A 19,588-nucleotide genomic window follows, 5' to 3' on the forward strand; every position below is an offset into this window, starting at 1 on the left:
CCGCTCCATTTGTGGCCCCATGGCTCAGTCCAGGTGGAACTTGGCTCCCAGCTCGGCTGGTTTGGCTTTCACGGGCGCTTTGTTGCTGTTAAAACAAGCCCCAGACCTCTCCCTCCCTTCCCTGCCTTCAGGTGGTTGCCTTTTATTAAAAGCATTTTAAGCTCTGATATTAACAGGAAAATAATTTCCTCATCCACCTCTCTGTTTTGTCGGCTCTGAGAGGCTTTTGGAGCTGTTTGCTGGGGATGCAAATGCAAAATATATTTATTTTTGTATGTCTATTTAAATATCTGCTCCCAAGTGAATTGATGTTGGGACTGCAGTAATTTTATTCCGTTGATTCCTTCACTGGATTAATTAAATTAATCTTGTGCTGATTGCTTTGAAAGCTTTATTTTATTTATTATTTTTATTGTTATTTTTATTTTTATTTTTATTTTTAATTTTATTTTTATTTTTATTTTTATTTTTATTTTTATTTTTTATTTTATTTTTATTTATTAATTATTATGATATAATTTTGTTTGGTTTGGGTTTTTTATTTTTTTTTTTTTTTCCAGAATATTGGGAAATATCCCTCATGAAAGCTGGGAGAACTGAGAGGTTTTAAACAGGTTTTCAATGGTGTTTTTACCCCAAAAAAGGTGAAAATTTTGAAGCCCAGGGCAGCATCTCTTTGTTTCTCATCCCAGCCTGGAATGAGGGAGGAATTCCTGGACTTCCCTGGGCTCTGAACATCACACCCAGCACGGTGCCAGAGGCTTCCCAGCTGGAAAAACCAGATTCCTGCAGTCCCACAGGGTTTAGTCAGGACAGCGAGCCTGGGAACACCCTGAGGTGGCCAGGACAGGAGCTGGGCTTGGATCTGGTGTCCTGGAAGGGCTGAGCTGGAGCAGAGACCAGGCAGAGCTAAAGAATAAAACAGGGATTTATTAAAAGGATCTCCGTGGATCCACCTTGGGAAGCACAAGAGCTCAGCCAGGCCTGCACCGAAAATGAACCAAAGTGGTCCCAAAATGAACCCAAAATGGTCACAAAATAGTTCCAAGAGGAATCAAAATGGTGCCAAGATGGTGCCAAGATGAACCAAAATGGTCACAAAATGAACCCAAAATGAACCAAAATGGTCAGAAAATGAACGCAAGATGAACCAAAGTGGTCCCAAAATGAACCCAAGATGAACCAAAATGGTCAGAAAACGGTCCCAGGATGAACCAAAATGGTCACAAAATGAACCCAAAATGAACCAAAATGGTCAGAAAATGAACCCAAGATGAACCAAAATGGTCCCAAGATGAACCAAAATGGTCAGAAAATTAACCCAGGATGAACCAAAATGGTCCCAAAATGGTTCCAAGATGAACCAAAATGATCACAAAATTAACCCAAGATGAACAAAATGGTTCCAAAACGAACCCCAGATGAACCAAAATGGCCCCAAAATGAACCCAAGAGGTCCCAAAACAAACGCAAGATGAACCAAGTTGGTCCCAAAATGAACCCAAGATGAACGAAAATGCTCCTAAGGTGAACTAAAATGGTCCCGAGATGAACCCAAAAAGAACCAAAATGGTCACAAAATGAACCCAAGATGAACAAAAATGGTCAGAAAATGGTCCCAAGATGAACAAAAATGGTCACAAAATAGTCCCAGGATGAACCAAAATGGTCAGAAAATGAACCCAAGATGAACCAAAATGGTCAGGAAATGGTCCCAAGATGAACCAAAATGGTCACAAAATAGTCCCAGTATGAACCAAAATGGTCACAAAATGAACCCAAAATGAACTAAAATGGTCACAAAATGAATCCCAGATGAACCAAAATGGTCAGAAAATGAACCCAAGAGGAATCAAAATGGTCCCAAGATGAACCAAAATGGTCCCAAAATGGTCCCAAGATGAACAAAAATGGTCAGAAAATTAACCCAGAATGAACCAAAATGGTCCCAAAATGGTTCCAAGATGAACCAAAATGATCACAAAATTAACCCAAGATGAACAAAATGATTCCAAAATGAACCCCAGATGAACCAAAATGGCCCCAAAATGAACCCAAGATGAACCAAAATGAACCCCAGATGAACCAAAATGGCCCCAAAATGAACCCAAGAGGTCCCAAAACAAACGCAAGATGAACCAAGTTGGTCCCAAAATGAATCCAAGATGAACAAAAAGGTCCCAAAATGAGCCCAGGATGAACCAAACTGGTCACAAAATGAACCCAAGATGAACCAAAATGGTCACAAAATGCATGAGGTCACAGGATCTCTCACTTTTATAAGTTTTGGTCCATCATCACATTCATTGTCCAATTCCAGCTTTTGGTTATGAAGTCCCATCCTCGTTTTCTCTCTTCAGCCCACGTTAGTGTTCCTGCACTGATTGTCCTCGGTGCCCAGCTGGAGCAGGAATTGTTTTGTCTCCCTGCTCTGTGCACAGAGCTCCCCATCCCCTAACGTGAACCCCAGACCCCCACTCTAAAGCAGCGCAGAAACTGAAAACCAGAAAATCTCAAACCTGAGGTGCCATTTCCCCCCACCCCGGGAGCTGGTTTGACACCAAAGCTGCCTTTTCCTGCAGCAGGATCCTCTCCAGAGGGGAAAATGCTGCCTGCAGCCTCTGCTGGGGATTTTCCTGCTTCTCCCAGGCACAAACAGGAGGAGGAGGATGCTGGTGGAAATCACCCATCCCTGGGGTCAGTTTTCCAGAAATGTGGCAGGGACAGCAAAGCCAGCAGCTCTGGAGTCACCCTGGCCTGGGTTTGGAGACCACAGGGGTTTAAAAATTAAATATTCCTGTGGTTTCCTGCCTTTCGGGAGCATTACACAGCAGAGGGTGTCCGACCCTGGCATTTTTCCATGAATTTTTCATCCTGGTAGAAGCTGGACAAGTTTCCTGTTGCCCTTTAAACTCTCTCCTGAGTGGAGGAAATAAAATCTTTGTTAAAAAAAAAAAAGATTTTTTTTTTTTTTTTTTTTTTTTAGGGAGGAAGCCATGGTTCGCCTCACATAGGAAGATGAAAATTTGTAAAATTTTACATTTTAAAAAATATAAAATTGTTGCTCCCTTGAGTTTTGCTTCCTGAGCATCCCTGGGAGATCCCCCTGCACCTTTTCCATTGGGAAAATAGAATCATTCCTTTTGGGATGACCTGTGAGAGGCCTCCAGATGGGAAGGGGCTGATTTTGGCTCTGCAAAGGGCTTTTCTCAGCCTCTGGGCTTGGGGGGGAAAAAAAAGAAAAAGAAGAAAAAAAAAAATCCCAAATCTCTGTTCTGAGTTCATCGCGTTTTGGGTTCTTGGTGTTGTATGGGGAATCTTTGCAAAGGGTTCACAAAAAAAACCCCCCAAAACAACAAAACAGTGCAAAAGGTCTGGAGGGGATCCTGAGCCAGACCTGGGGCCATGGAGATGCTCCAGGGCTGGAGCTCCTCTGGATACTGGGAGAGCTGGGAATGTTCATCTGGGAAAGGGAAGGATCCAGGAGAGCTCAGAGCTCCTGGCAGGGCCTGAAGGGGCTCCAGGAGAGGGACTGGGGACAAGGGATGGAGGGGCAGGACACAGGGAATGGCTCCCACTGGGAAAGGGGAGATTTGGGTGGGATATTGGGATGGAATGAGCATGGGGAGGGGCTGGGATGGAATTCCCAGGGAGCTGTGGCTGCCCCTGGATCCCTGAAGGGTCCAAGGGGAGTTTGGAGCACCCTGGGACACTGGGAGGTGTCCCTGCCATGGCAGGGGTGGCTCTGGATGGGATTTCAGGTCCTTCCATCCCAAACCATTCCATGGTTTGCCAGGAGCTCCTTGCCCACATCTCCACCTCTCCCTGTGCCCAACTCCCTGCCCTGCCCCTTGCTCAACTTCCATTCACATCCCCGTTTCTCCAAGGAAATCCCTGCCCTCCTCACCATCCCATGACCACATTTCTGGGCCTTTTCTGCTGATCACCAGCTGTGCCCTGTGCCGGGCACCCCGAATTTTCATCCCTCCCCATCCGTGTGAGGATGCAAACCCCAAGCCTGACTCAGCCAGCCCGGCATCCCTGGGAAAAGCCTGACTCACGCGAGCCCATTTGCCGGCTCAGGGCTTTAATTACGGGCTGTGCCCATCTCGGCAGCGTGGGAACGGGACCCATTAAGCCCCTAAAAGCTCCCCATCATTCCCAATCCATTAATGTCCCTAATTAGTTAAACCCGGGCCGCCTCTTTCCCCTCGCCGGGCTCGCTCGTGTTCCCTGAGCGTGCAGCCGCCGCTCCATTATGTAACGACCCCCTCGCTGCTGTAATCCCAACTCACACCGGGCTCTTTCTCACTAGTGTTTTATTTCATGTGCCTCTTCCCCCGAGCCCATCGGGCAATGGGCGAGACGGGCAGAGCCCAGCGGGGCTCGCAGCGCTCCTGAGCAGCCCGAGAGGCGCGGGTGCGGTTGGGGGGCAGCGCCCGGGGGTTGGGGGGCAGCGCCCGGGGCCGTTCGGGGCCGTTGGGGCGGTTGCCGGGGGTTAAAGCCGTTGGCAGAGCCGGAGCAGCTGCCTGCCCCTTCCCTGGGCTTTGCCTCTCGTTCCCGGTCCCTTGTGTCCCTTCCTGCCAAGGAAACCATCTCCACGGCAACCTCAAACCTCGGGGCTGTGCCTCGGAGCTGCTCAGCCGTCCCCAGGACCCCGGTAAGTGGCTCTCTGGTGGCCCGGGGCTGTGAGTTTGGCTGCTGGGCTCGGCATTGGGGTGGGCACCCAACCCCGTGTCCCCTTATCCCCACGTCCCCGTGTCCCCTTGTCTCCCTCGAGGCTTAAAAAGGGGGTGGCCAGAATGTGGGAAAAGCGCTGGAGGGGTGGCTGGGTCAGCCTTGGATTGGGGACATGTCCTGCTGTCCTGGCTGGGTGTGAGTCCTCCTCGGACAGACCACAGCCATCCCCGATCCCGATTTTCTGTCAGATTTGGGAGAGCAGCGGGTGGAGATGGGGACTGAGCAGCAGGTGGAGATGGGGACTGAGCAGCAGGTGGAGATGGGGTTTCTGTCCCCTCTCGGTGTCCCCGGGATGGCTGCGGTGTCACCACGTGGGGACATTCCCGGGGACACGTGGAGGGGGAACAAGGACCAGCCCTTATGGGAAAGGCTCCTCGGAGCTGGGCTGGGCTCGGGATTGCCCGGAAAAATCAATTTCTCCTGGGAAAGAAGAGTAGGGCACAGTTCCGTTCTGGAATAAGCGGGATTAGAGTTGTGGAGCTGCAGGAGGAAATGATGGACGAGTGTCGGATTTGGTTCTTTTTTGACTCGGAGATGGGGTAACTGAGAGGTTTGTGTGAAAAACGCCAATCGCTTGGTTTTAGAATTTTAAAAGTTTAATAGTAATAAAATGGCTGTAAAAATAGTAATATAATTAGAGTAAAAAAGATTTGGTCAATTTGGATTAGGACAATACAAGACAATAAGAATAAAGAGTTACAGACAGTCCAGGTACCTTTTCTGGGCAAAATAAGCCCGAAAAAAGACCCCCGTTAACAGAGGATTAACCCTTAAAAGCAATAACCTGTTGCACATTCACACACCTCATCCATGATGCATAAATTCCATTCAAACACAGGATTCTGGCTGGGCAGTGTCAGCTTCTTCCTCTGAATACTAAAGCGAGTGAGGTGGGAAGAAGTTCATTTTTTCTGATAATGGAGCAATAAATTCTCTTTGAAAGATTTAGGTGTCCTGTGGCTGCTATCTGGTGCAAGTACCTCATTCCTCTCTTTAAAAAAATATCCCACATCCACAGTTTCTGTTTTAACTACAAAAGTTCCATTTTAACTACAAAACTACATTTGCCATCCTATTAAAATGTTAATACAGCATTATTAATTAATACAATATAATACATATAGTAAATATCTCCATATAATATGCACTTTTCACAGTTTGCAGGCCTTGAGATAAGAAACTCAGAAGTACCATAGAATAGGACAGACTTTGTTGAGAAATATAACTAGGAGCAAGTTTTAAAGGATGGCCTCACAAATAAAACAAAATACTTTAGAGAAATAGAACTGTGAATGATGCATTAGAGTAAAAGCCACGAGGAGTAATTCTGGATAATGAACTTTAAAGCATTTACAGTATGGCATGGCAAAAGCTGATAGGCCAAAAAATGTATTGTACTATATGTATTATATAATACATATATTATATATACATATGTATTATATATTATATATATGTGTGTTATATATTGTATATATATTATATACAATATATAATACATTATACATTATATTTTTATCAATATATAATTATATGATTAATTATAAGATATTATATTATTATATAATAGATTATTTAAATATTATTATGTTATCATATATTACAATTATTATAATAATATTGTAATTTTGTTATATATTATATACATTTTATATTTATATATAAATATTTATACTATATATACTTATATACTTATATATTCATACTATATTTATACTATATATAATATTTATACTATATTATATATAGTATATTTTAATTGTAATTAAAAAATAGTTGGCTTCTTATTGCAATGGTGTGAGTTATAACAATTGAATATATAATATATATAAAAATAATATATATATTAGATATATAATATGTATGAATATATAATATAAATATAAAAATGAAATAGATGTACAAATTGAATTATATCTGTATTGTTTCACCCTTCACATGGGACTAAAAATAGAATAAAAGTTTTTGAAGTGCCTCTCAGTTGCCCCATCTCTCAATCAAACCGGACCCTGATCAGACAGAGCAGGGCTGGGATGGGCCTGGGCTGGTTTGGGCGGGGGGTGCTGGCTGCCCTGGCGCTGACCCCGCTGTCCCCGTGTCCCCAGGGCAGGATGAAGCTGCTGGGGGCCGTGCTGGTGGCGCTGTCCCTGCTCCTGCCGGGGGCCTGGGCCAGCGAGGCCTCCCGGACCTGCATCTTCCAGACCCTCAGCGAGGCCGACCACGAGTTCTGCCGGTGAGCCGCGCTCTGGGGCCTCTGTCACCTGCCGTTCCCTTTGTGTCACCTCCTATCTGGCCTCTGTCACCTGCCTGTGCCCTGCCAGTCTGGCCTTCATCCCCTGCCCGTCCCCTACCTGGCCTGGCCTTCTGTCACCTGCCTGTCCCCTGCTTGGCCTCTGTCCCCTGCCTGGTCTGGCCTCTGGACCCTGCCTGGCCTTCTGTCCCCAGCCTGTCCTCTGTCCCCAGCCTGTCCTCTCTCCCCTGCCTGTCTCCTGCCTGTCCTCTGTCCCCTGCCCGTCCCCTGCCATTCCCTTTGTGTCACCTTCTACCTGGCCTTCTGTCCCCTGCCTGTCCCCAGCCTGGCCTCTGCCCCCTGCCTGTCACCTGCCTGGCCTGGCCTCTGTCCCCTGCCTGGCCTGGCCTCTGTCCCCTGCCCATCCGCTGCCTGGCCTGGCCTCTGTCCCCAGCCCAGCCTGGCCATCCCCTTTGTGTCACCTCCTGCTTGGCCTGGCCTCTGTCACCTGCCTGGCCTCTGTCCCCTGCCCTGCCTGCCCTTGCCGTTCCCTTTGTGTCACCTCCTGCCTGGCCTGGCTTCTGTCCCCTGCTCAGTCTGGCCTCTGTCCCCTGCCTGTCCCCAGCCTAGCCTCTGTCACCTTCCTGGCCTGGCCTCTGTCCCCTCCCCTGCCTGGCCATTGCCTTTGTGTCACCTCCTGCCCAGCCTGGCCTCTGTCCCTTTCCCAGCCTGGCCTCTGTCCCCTGCCCAATCTGGCTTCTGTCCCCCGCCTGTCCCCTGTCTGGCCTGGCCTCTATCACCTGTCCAGCCTGGTGCCTGTCACCTGCCTGTCCCCTGCCCAGTCTGGCTTCTGTCACCTGCCTGGCTGGGCCTCTGTCCCCTGGCTGTCCCCTGCTCAGCCTCTTGTCACCTGCCCAGCCTGGCCATTCTCTTTGTGTCACCTTTTGCCCAGCCTGGCCTCTGTCCCCTGCCTGCCCCTGCCATTCCCTTTGTGTCACCTCCTGGCACAGTTCATCCCAGCGTCCCCTTGCCTGTGAGTTTTGGCTGTTTTGCTCCTTTTCCCTGGATCTGACATCTCTGGGGTTGTTCCCCAGCTGTGCAGAGCCTTGGGAAGTGACTTTGGCGGCATCAGGGATGACAGGAGTTTTCCATGGAAAGCTTCAGAGGAAGGAGGAATGCTTTTCCATGGAATGCTGGAATGCTTTGGGTGGGAAGGGGTCCTAAAACCCATCCAGCTCCAACCTCAACAATCCCAAGCTCTAAAACCCATCCAGCTACAATCACAACTCTCCCAGCCCTAAAACCCATCCAGCTCCAACCCCAACAATTCCAGACCCTAAAACCCATCCAGCTCCAACCCCAACTATCCCAGCCCTAAAACCCATCCAGCTACAATCACAACAATTCCAGACCCTAAAACCCATCCAGCTACAATCACAACTCTCCCAGACCCTAAAACCCATCCAGCTACAATCACAACTCTCCCAGACTCTAAAACCCATCCAGCTCCAAACCCAATTATCCCAAGCCCTAAAACCCATCCAGCTCCAACCCCAACAATCCCAAGCCCTAAAACCCATCCAGCTCCAACTCCATCTATCCCAGCCCTAAAACCCATCCAGCTCCCACCCCATCTATCCCAGCCCTAAAACCCATCCAGCTCCAAACCCAATTATCCCAGCCCTAAAACCCATCCAGCTCCAACCCCATCTATCCCAGGCTGATCCAACCTGGCCTTGGGCACTTCCAGGGAGGGGGCAGCCACAGCTGCTCTGAGAATTTCATCCCAGCCCCTCCACACATTTCCAGGGAGGAATTCCTTCCCAAAATCTGCTGAAGAACACACCAGGAGCACAGGAATTCAAATGTCCTTCGGCAGATTTAGCGAAGGCATTTAGAATTATAATAATTTATAATAATTTATAATAATTCCCGTTCTCCCACCTTCTCACCCCGCTGGCATTCCCAACCCCATCCCGAGCCCTCCCTGTCACCCATTCCCACTTCCAGCCTCATTTTGCTCCCCGTTCCCTTTTTCCAGGGGGGATTTGGAAATCATCTACCCCGAGGTGGGCGACGTGAGCTGCTCCTACATCCCCAAGTGCCACGGCTACCGCCAGAAGCTCAGCGAGGAGTGGGGCAAGCCCCGTGTGCGCTACCCCTGGGCCAAGAAGGTGAGGCTCAATAATTCCAGCTTTTCCTGGGCTCAGGAGGACTTTGGGAGCTTTTTTCCCACTTTTCCTCCTTTATTCAGGGGTTTGGTTGGAGGCTGAGCTGTGGATAAATGGAATTGGTTTTTTTGTGATTTTTTTTGTAATTTATTTTTATTTTTCTTCCTACGCTGCGGCCATTAAATCACCTTTTCTCACATTCAGCCTTTCTTTTTACTACACTGAAATCAGTTTTATATTTTATATTAATATAATAAATGTAATGTAATATAATATAATGTAATGTAATGTAATATAATGTAATATAGCGTAATGTAACATAACATAACATAACATAACAAAACATAATATAATATAATATAATATAATATAATATAATATAATATAATATAATATAATATAATATAATATAATATAATATAATATAATATAATATAATATAATATATATTTTATAATATATATTCTATAATATATATTTTATAATATATTTTTATACTGTACATAATACATAATATATAATTATATATAATTTATATTATATTTTATAATATATTACATTATATAATATATACACATATATATTATATATAATATATAATGTAATATTATATAATATATATTATATAATATATAATATATAATATACAATATACAATATATTATATATTATATATTATATATTATATATTATATATTATATATTATATATTATATATATAATATAATATAATATAATATAATATAATATAATATAATATAATATAATATAATATAATATAATATAATATTATATTATATTATATTATATTATATTATATTATATTATATTATATATTACATATAATATGTAATATTATATGTATATATACAATATTATATTATATTATATTACATTACATTACATTATATTACATTATATTAATATTATATTACATTATATTATCTTTGTATTATATGCTATTATTTTTATATTTTATTTCTATTTTATTACTTTTATATTTTATGTTTATATATTTCATACTTTTATACATTTTAAAATTTTTACATTTCTAGTTTTAATTTTATATTTGGTATTTTTTCCTTTGGCCATTTGCTAAATAATTTTCTTTTCCTACATTGTACCCATTTTACAGCTATTCCAGCCACGTTGTAGCCATTTAATGAATTCTTTTCACCATGTCACCACATTTCAATTTAGAATATTTGCTGCATTGTAACCATTATTTCCCCTATAAATGCAGTAATTTATAATTTCCCCTACATTCACTTTTAAAACAATTAATTAAATTTTAATATACTGTGACCATTTAAGTGGCCAGAGCATAGCAAAGCAATTAAGTTATTTTTTCCTGCTACATGTGGCCACTTAATAATTTAATTTTTTGCTATTTGTGGCCTCCTAATGATTTAATTTTGTGCTCCATCACGGCTATTTTTAAAAAGGAATTAAATGGCCACAAAGTAGGAAAAATAGGAATTAAATGGCCAGAAGTAGAGAAAAGTTTAATTAATTTTATATCTATGTTGTGGCCACTGAATATTTTTAATTTTTGCTACATTTTGGCCATTTCAATTTAGTTTCCTCTACTTTGACCACGTAATTTTTGATATATCCTGACCACTGGATTTTTTTCACCCCATTGTGGCAGTTTCAATTTTTGCCACAACTCAGCCAAAACAAAAAAAAAAAATAATTCAAAAAACCTCAAAAAATTCAATCTAAAATTTTCCACCGCGGATTTTATTTTTATAATTTTTTGTAGTCAACTTTTCAAAGCTCTTCTGGCTTCAGGGTGGGATTTGGGATTGGCGATGAGATTTGGGATCGTGGGTGGGATTTGGGGTCGGCATTGGAATTTGGGATTCACGGTGGGATTCGGGATTCTCAATGGAATTTGGGATCGGCAATGGGATTTGGGATTGGCTGTGTGATTTGGGATTTGACATGGAATTTGGGATTTGACATGGAATTTGGGATCGGTGATGGGACTTGACATGGAATTTGGGATCGGCAATGGGTTTTGGGATTTGACATGGAATTTGGGATTTGACATGGAATTTGGGATCGGTGATGGGATTTGACATTGAATTTGGGATCTGCAGTGGGGATTTGGGATTGGCGTCGGGATTTGGGATCTGTGATGGAATTTGGGATTTGACATGAGATTTGGGATCTGCAGTGGGGATTTGGGATCAGCAATGGGACTTGACATGGAATTTGGGATTTGGGATTTGACATGGAATTTGGGATCAGCGTTGGGATTTGGGATCTGTGATGGAATTTGGGATTTGAAATGGAATTTGGGATCGGCGATGGGACTTGACATGGAATTTGGGATTTGGGATTTGACATGGAATTTGGGATCAGCGTTGGGATTTGGGATCTGTGATGGAATTTAGGATTGGCGGAGGGAATTTGGGATCGGAGATGGGATTTGGGATTTGACATGGAATTTGGGATCTGCAGTGGGGATTTGGGATTGGCGTCGGGATTTGGGATCGGCGATGGAATTTGGGATCAGCAATGGGACTTGACATGGAATTTATGATTTGGGATTTGACATGGAATTTGGGATCAGCGTTGGGATTTGGGATCTGTGATGGAATTTGGGATTTGACATGGAATTTGGGATCGGCGATGTGGAATCGGGGACTTGATGTGGAATTTGGGATTTGGGATCAGCGTTGGGATTTGGGATCTGTGATGGAATTTAGGATTGGTGGAAGGAATTTGGGATCGGAGATGGGATTTGGGATTTGACATGGAATTTGGGATCTGCAGTGAGGATTTGGGATCTGCGATGGGATTTGGGATCGGTTGAGGGGGGAATCCCGGCGCTGCTGTTCCCTCTCGCCACCACCAGGTGGCAGCATTGAACTGCCCGAGCTCCAGCGCCGCCCGGACTGGGAGGAACTGGGAGGAACTGGGATGAACTGGGAGGAACTGGGAGCACCGAGATCTGTGCTGAGCGTGCCGCGGGCACGGGGAGAGGACAACAAATGGGGTGACACTGGGGTATTTTAGGGGACGCCCCGCGCCGTCCCCTGCTGCGATCCCAAATCCATCCCAGGATGCGGCACCGTCTCGTAGCGATCCCAAATCCCTGTGGAATCCTTGCTGGCACCCCAAAACCGCCCTATCCCAAGAATTTCTGTCATTCCCATGGCAGCTCCAGCCCCGGGAGCTGCTCAGGGAGAAGTCAGCTCTGCTGGCGTTACCTCGCAGTGTGCACAATCCATTTTTCCGCCTCTTCCCCCCCCCCTCTCCTGTCTGGGAAGTCTCTTCCCCCTGCGGATCACATGGTTGGAAGGAGAACTTTTCCCTAAAGATGTCTGATTGTCCAAAAAACTAAAAAAATCCTCTTTGCTGGCAGCGGCTGCTGCGCACAGACCCATCCCCGGCTTTCCAGGAGTTTGAAGTTTCCCAGGGATGGATGTGGGCAGTTGTTTTCGCTTTAATTTCAGTCCTGGAAAGCAAAGCAGGGCCGGGAGAAGGGAGGGGACTCTCCGGGGATGGATCGCGGCTGTGGGAAGGATTTTGGGGAGCAGAGCCAGATCCTGCCAGGCTGAGCATCCCAGAATGCACAAAATCCACATCGCGGAACGCACAGAAAGCAGAGCCGGGAGCTTGGGGGTGGCACCTGTTTATTTTGGGCTGGAATTCCAGCTGTGCCTCGGGGGTGGCAGGTCCCCAGGGAGCCCCTGGCACGGGCGGCGGCTCCCGCTGGCACTGGGAGCGGCTCCGCCGAGGATTTGGCACCGATTCCTTCCGAGACATCTCGGCACATCTTGAGCTGAGGCGGCATCTGAGGACACGGGGCCCCGCTGCCTCCCGGGCTTTGGGGTGGGTTTCTCCTCTGGCCGTCCCCAAAAATGCCTCCCCAGCTCTGCACAGCTGGGAATGATCCAGCTGCAGCGCCCACAGTTCATTCTATATAACCTTAAACCCCCCATCTCTCCTCAATTTTGTTTATTTTTAATAGAATTATACAATTTTTTTACTCCCGAACCCCTAAGGATGCTTTGGGATAATCTTTTTCCCTCCTAAGCTCACCCTAAATTGAGTGGGAACAAGAGCTGCGGCGTGAGAGTTGTTTTTATGCTTGATGTGGGTATTTCTAAACCCAGGAAATTTGATTATTCCTAATTTATTCCCAAATGGGAGCGGGAAAATTTGGCAAAGCGGGGAGATCTCCATCCTCCCTGTGGTGCTCCAGTGATCCTGGATGGGGTGGGGAGGGCTGGCTGAATGGCTGGAGATGCTTTTCCCATCCAAATCAGAAAATCTCGGGGTTTGAGGATGCAAACTTGTGTAGGAAGTGTCGGCTCTCTGTGGAACACTTTGTCTCTTCAAGAAAAACAACCACCAAAAAAGCCAAATGCGGAGTGTTTGTTTTTCTCTCTAGAAATATTTATCAGTTTTCTGGAAGGAGGAGGGGGGAATGGGAGGTTTCCCATTCTCGTCCCAGATATTTGGGATGGGTTTGGGGTCACCTTTGTACCCAAGGTTTGTCCCTGCAGCTCCTCAGGGAAGGGAATATCGATGGTTTGGGGTGAGGAGCTGGAAGTGGGGTGGCATCTTGCAAATCTGAGCTCTGACGGCAGCAAAATCTCAAAATCTGGCCTGGGGGACTTCAATGCATCACTTTAGGGTGGATTTGAATATTTTGTCATGTTTAAACATTGAGCTGTCAAACTCAGCTTTATCAAACATCAATTTGCTGCCCCAAAAAAAACCCATTTTGGGGCAATTTTTAGTGCCATGAGGGCACCTGGTGTGTGTGGGGGCATCTCAGTGAGCCATGGGCTCCAGGGAGGGAGTCAGGGATGCACTGCCAGGGGCAGGAGAGGGGTTCTGGATGGATGGATAACCTGGAAAACCTTGAACTGCCCTGTCCTGGTGGGGAAAGATCTTGGAATGTCTCTCAGGAGATCAGCCCTGGCATGTTCAGGATGCTGAATCCATGGGAGATGCAAGCTTCAGATGTTTGGGATGTTCCATCCATGGAAGATCAGCTCTGAGATGTTCAGGATGTTCAATCCATGGGAGAGCAGTTCTGAGATGTTCAGGCCGTGGAAAATGCAGCCCTGAGATGTTCAGGATGTTCAGTCCATGGAAAATGCAATCTTAGGATGTTCAATCCATGGGAGATCAGCCCTGGGGTGTTCAGGATGTTCAGCCCATGGAAAATGCAGCCCTGGGGTGTTCAGGATGTTCAGTCCATGGGAGATCAATCCATGGGAGAGATCAGCTCTGGAATGCTCAGGATGTTTGATCTGTAGGAGATCAGCCTTGGGATGTTCAGGATGCTGAATCCATGGGAGATGCAAGCCTCAGATGCTTGGGATGTTCAATCCATGGGAGATCAGCCCTGGGATGTTCAGGATGTTCAATCCATGGGAGATGCAACCCTGGGATGTTCAATCCATGGGACATCAGCCCTGGAATGTTCAGGATGTTTGATCTGTGGGAGATCAGCCCTGGGATGTTCAGGATGCTGAATCCTTGGGAGATGCAACCCTGGCATGTTTGGGATGTTCAATCCATGGGAGATCAGCCCTGGTTTGTTTAGAATGTTTGATCCATGGGAGATGCAACCCTGGGATGTTCAATCCATGGGAGATCAGCTCTAGGATGTTTGGGATGTTAAAATAAATGGGAGATCAGTCCTTGGATGTTCAGTCCATGGAAAATGCAGCCCTGGGATGGTTGGGATGCATCATCCATGGGAGATCAGCCCTGGGGTGTTCAGGATGTTCAATCCATGGGAGATGCAGCCCTGGGATGTTCAATCCATGGGAGATCAGCTCTAGGATGTTTGGGATGCTCAATAAATGGGAGACGCAACCCTGGGATGTTCAATCCATGGAAAATGCAGCCCTGGGATGTTTGGGATGCTCAGTAAATGGGAGATGCAGCCCTGGGATATTCAATCCATGGAAAATGCAGCCCTGGGATGTTTGGGATGCATCATCCAAGGGAGATCAGCCCTGGGGTGTTCAGGATGTTCAATCCATGGGAGATGCAGCCCTGGGATGTTCAGTTCATGGGAGATCAGCTCTAGGATGTTTGGGATGCATCATCCATGGGAGATCAGCCCTGGGATGTTCAGAATGTTTGATCCATGGGAGATGCAACCCTGGGATGCTCAATCTGCGGGAGATCTTGGATGTTCAGTCCATGGGAGATGAGCCCTGGGATGCCCAATCCTCACTGCAAAACTCTCCTGAGCACATCCCCATCCCCCTTTGGGTCCCACTGCCCAGACCTGACCTCCAAACCCCAAACACCCAAATACCCAGAGCACCTTCCCAAAACCCCCAACCCAGGAGGAGCTGCTGGGGGCCCTTTCCCAGCCCAGGGGAGCAGGAGAACATCTGGGAGAACGGGAAACGCGTCCTCCTTGTCCTGCCTCGATATTGCTTCGCTCAAGCAAAAATAAATTGGAAAAGAAAATTGGCCCCTGCACCAATTTGGGGCAGTTTCTGGATTGTGCAGCGTGGCAAAGCCCCCGACGGTGATGGATCGCTGCATTAACCCAAAGCTGCGTCCCCTGATTCCCTTTTATTACCACTCGTGGTGGCAGACAGAAAAACAGATTACACTGGAGATCAAATCGATAGGAACTTTATTTACTGGCCTTTTAAAAACATATTTCTGGGCTTTATAAAAACATACGGCAGATGCCAGGGATGGGCCTTGTCTCCTTGTTAAAAAGCAATTTACCTGGGCTGGAGCTGCTACCTTTTACCTGCTCCTCCAGATTTGTTTTCATCCCAAGGTTTGACAACTTCCTTAGAGCCTTCTTTAGGCCGTGCCATCACTTTTTTAGGATACAGGAAGGAATTGGTTGTTTTTTTGTTTTTTTTTTTTTTTTTTTTCACAACAAAATCTAGAAATAAAGTGTTTTTCTCAGGGTTTCTACCCCAAACTCAACTTTTGAAAAACTTGTTTTTGCAAAGCAGCCGATTTGCACATCCTTGAGCTCAGCTTCTTCCTGCTGTCCCTCAGCTTTTTGGGATGAAGGCATTTCCAAGCTGGGATGAAATAGGGATGGGGAAAAGCCCCCGGAGCTGTGTAACCCATGGGATGGGACCTTCAGGGTTGGCTCTTTGAGCTTTTTGTGCCTAAAACTGTGACCAGCACTCGGGGATGGGGCTGGGAATGGGAGCTGTGCCCTTGGGAATGGGAGCCCAGGGAGGGAAGAGCAGGAGGAGTTGTTTCTCCCAAAAACCCACAGAAAATCAACTCTGCTTCTTTTCCCCCGTTCTCCCGCTTTTGTGAAGCACTTGGTGGCCTGGCTGGGGACAGGCCTGGCTTGGGACGAGCCTGATTCATAAAGAGTTTTGTGTTCCCATTATTTGGGCGCTCATTGGTGTGAGGAAATTCATTTCTTTTAACAAAGGCAAGCTCAGCTTTGTTGCATCCCCTCCCGGGGTGTGCTGCAGGGGTGGCAGGAGGGGACGTGCAGCTGGCTGGGGAGGGACCTTTTTGTGGCACTCAGGTTCCATCCACGCCTTGCTGGAGAAGATGGGTTGGGAGCAGAAGATTTCTGACAGTTTGTGTATCCCTGCTGGCTCATGGAGCCGTCTGGAGCTGAGGGAGCCACCAGCGTGGTTTTCTCCCTCTCTCTGAATCCTGTCTGGGCTCCTCAGAAACAATGGCCCAACATTCCTCCCCGCCGCTGTCAGCCGAGATTGCCGGGATTAGCCCAAGCCCCCGGTGATGAGCCCCTCCCTGCTGGGTTGGTTCCCATGCCCCGGGATCGCTGCGTGGCATTCCAGCACCCCAGACTTCACAGGGAGAATGGTGTGAGGGGATCTGAGCTTCCACAGGGCCTCTGAGGGCTTTGGAGAGGGCGAAGCCAAAATGAATGTGTGTGCTGAGGGCTCTGCGTGCTGCCTCAGCCCTGTCCTCTGCTGACCCCCTGCTGCCCTTCTATGGGGGATTTATTGGGGTGTGACCCCTCCAAGCCAAGCTCTGCTCAAATTTGGGGACCAGGAAGGGTTTTCCCCTTGATGGGAATGGCTGGAGTGGTTCAACATTACAGGGGTGTTGTCCCCTGTGTGCTGAGGGCTCTGCGTGCTGCCTCAGCCCTGTCCTCTCCTGCCACCCATTCCATGGGGGATTTATTGGGATGTGATCCCTCTGAACCAAGCTCTGCTCAAATTTGGGGAGCAGGAAGGTTTTTCCCCTTGATGGGAATGGCTGGAGTGGTTCAACATCACAGGGGTGCTGTCCCCTGTGTGCTGAGGGCTCTGCGTGCTGCCTCAGCCCTGTCCTCTCCTGCCACCCCTTCCATGGGGGATTTATCTGGATGTGACCTGTCTGAGCCAAGCTCTGCTCGAATTCCCATCCTTTTGGGGACCAGGAAGGTTTTCCCCTTGATGGGAATGGCTGGAGTTGTGGTTCAACATCACAGGGGTGTTGTCCCCTGTGTGCTGAGGGCTCTGCGTGCTGCCTCAGCCCTGTCCTCTCCTGCCACCCATTCCATGGGGGATTTATCTGGATGTGACCCCAACGACTCAAGCATTGTTCGAATTCATCCTTTTGGGGAGCAGGAAGGTTTTTCCCCTTGATGGGAATGGCTGGAGTGGTTCAACATCACAGGGGTCTTGTCCCCCCACGTGCTGCCTCAGCCCTGTCCTCTCCTGCCACCATTTCCATGGGGGATTTATTGGGGTGTGACCCCTCCGAGCCAAGCTCTGCTCAAATTTGGGGACCAGGAAGGTTTTCCCCTTGATGGGAATGGCTGGAGTTGTGGTTCAACATCACAGGGGTGCTGTCCCCTGTGTGCTGAGGGCTCTGCGTGCTCCCTCAGCTCTGTCTTCTGCTGACCCCCTGTCACCCCTTCCATGGGGGATTTATTGGGATATGACCCCAACGACTCAAGCACTGCTCAAATTCCCATCCTTTTGGGGAGCAGGAAGGTTTTTTCTCCTTGATGGGAATGGCTGGAGTGGTTCAACATTACAGGGGTGCTGTCCCCTGTGTGCTGAGGGCTCTGCGTGCTGCCTCAGCCCTGTCCTCTCCCGCCACCCCTTCCATGGGGGATTTATTGGGATGTGACCCGTCCGAGCCAAGCTCCGCTCAAATTTGGGGAGCAGGAAGGTTTTTCCCCTAAATGGGAATGGCTGGAGTGGTTCAACATCACAGGGGTGTTGTCCCCCACCAGGCCCTGGTGCCACCGGAGGGGACCAGAGGGCAGCTGGTGCCACACGCCAGGAGAGCCTCGTTCCATGAGCAATCCTGGCAGGAATGTCACTTCACATCCATCTCCTGACCTCCCCGTTCTCTGGACCTTTAACCACCCTGGACAAACATCGTTTTCCCGAAGGCAGAGGCCGGGAAGCACCTCCAGGTCATCCCCGTGCCTCGGCATCCCCTGCTCGCTCCTCGTTTTCCTCAGCAAAAAAAAAAAAAAATGTTTGAAGGCGCCGCTGATTTTTCCCTTTGATCCCTGCAAACACTATACAGTAATCAAAGTTTAAGCTGCTTTGGGTGAAATAATTGCTTAACAATCATATAAGACAAAGTGATTCAACAAATGACAATTAGGACTTGTGATCTACAGAACAGATGCATTCAGTGTAGCATATTATAATGTGCTAATAGGAGATTGACAGCACAATAATAGGAGAGAACAGCCACTCAGCCTATAATTCCCAACCAAATGTGAGGCTGTCCACAGAGCTCAAATCCGAACAGGCTGTAAAATTAGAGGTAAGAAGGCACAAGTTTCACAAAGACTCATTAGCAGGTTGGCTGTGAATTTCCAAGGAAGGGGGGAAAATTCCTGCTGGAGGATTTACTCGCGAAAAGGAAGGAAGGGGAGGGGGGGGGAACCTCAACCTCCGCACGTCTTTGCGCTGGGAATGAGTAACCTCGATCACACCGGGCTCCAACAGGCTGGAGCTGCTGCCGGATGCCAGCCAGGTTTGGGAGCAGAGGGCGGATGCATGGAGCAGACACCGGTGTGAAGGACCGAACGAGATGAGGATTGATATGAGCACGGAGCTCCACCGGGCGTTCCCGACGGGAATTGGGCACTTCCCAAGCCTTAAATGATACTGATGGGTGACAGGGGCACCCTTTAGCCCTGTCCATGGCAATTAAGGCTTGTGCTTTCTCTCTGTGTGGGGACACGGAGGGATGGGGACGTGTGGCGAGTGGAGCTGTCAATCTCCACACGTGCGGAGGCAGGAGCTGGATCCATCCCTGAGCCCCTCCACACCCTGGGATAGCATTCTCTGTGTGCTGCTCTCTGCTTCCTTCCAGAGAGATCAAAGGGACTTTAAATTCCCAGCTCTGGTGACAAAACAGATTTCAGCTCGTCTCTGGTCCTTCCCGCGCCCCGCGCACGTGTTCCACCAATGTGGAATTTGGCCGTGTTTTATTATTAAATAAACATGCCAGAAAATGCACTTTTTTGTGCATGGGGGAG

At 47.4% G+C, this 19,588-nt stretch overlaps 1 protein-coding gene across 1 annotated transcript in view; it reads left to right on the plus strand.

The window, feature by feature from the left end:
* The first annotated feature begins 4,446 nt into the window (after window positions 1–4,446).
* The window catches only part of PEBP4 (phosphatidylethanolamine binding protein 4), a 101,710-nt gene continuing 86,568 nt past the window's right edge, over window positions 4,447–19,588 (plus strand). The window contains exons 1-3 of the mRNA XM_058042303.1: window positions 4,447–4,660; window positions 6,846–6,973; window positions 9,012–9,144. Of these exons, the coding sequence (XP_057898286.1) occupies window positions 6,852–6,973; window positions 9,012–9,144 (255 nt within the window). The 5' untranslated portion in view covers window positions 4,447–4,660; window positions 6,846–6,851. The remainder of the gene's footprint in view (window positions 4,661–6,845; window positions 6,974–9,011; window positions 9,145–19,588) is intronic.

Source organism: Melospiza georgiana, chromosome 31 (assembly GCF_028018845.1).
Source record: "Melospiza georgiana isolate bMelGeo1 chromosome 31, bMelGeo1.pri, whole genome shotgun sequence".
Classification (NCBI taxonomy): Eukaryota; Metazoa; Chordata; class Aves; order Passeriformes; family Passerellidae; genus Melospiza; species Melospiza georgiana.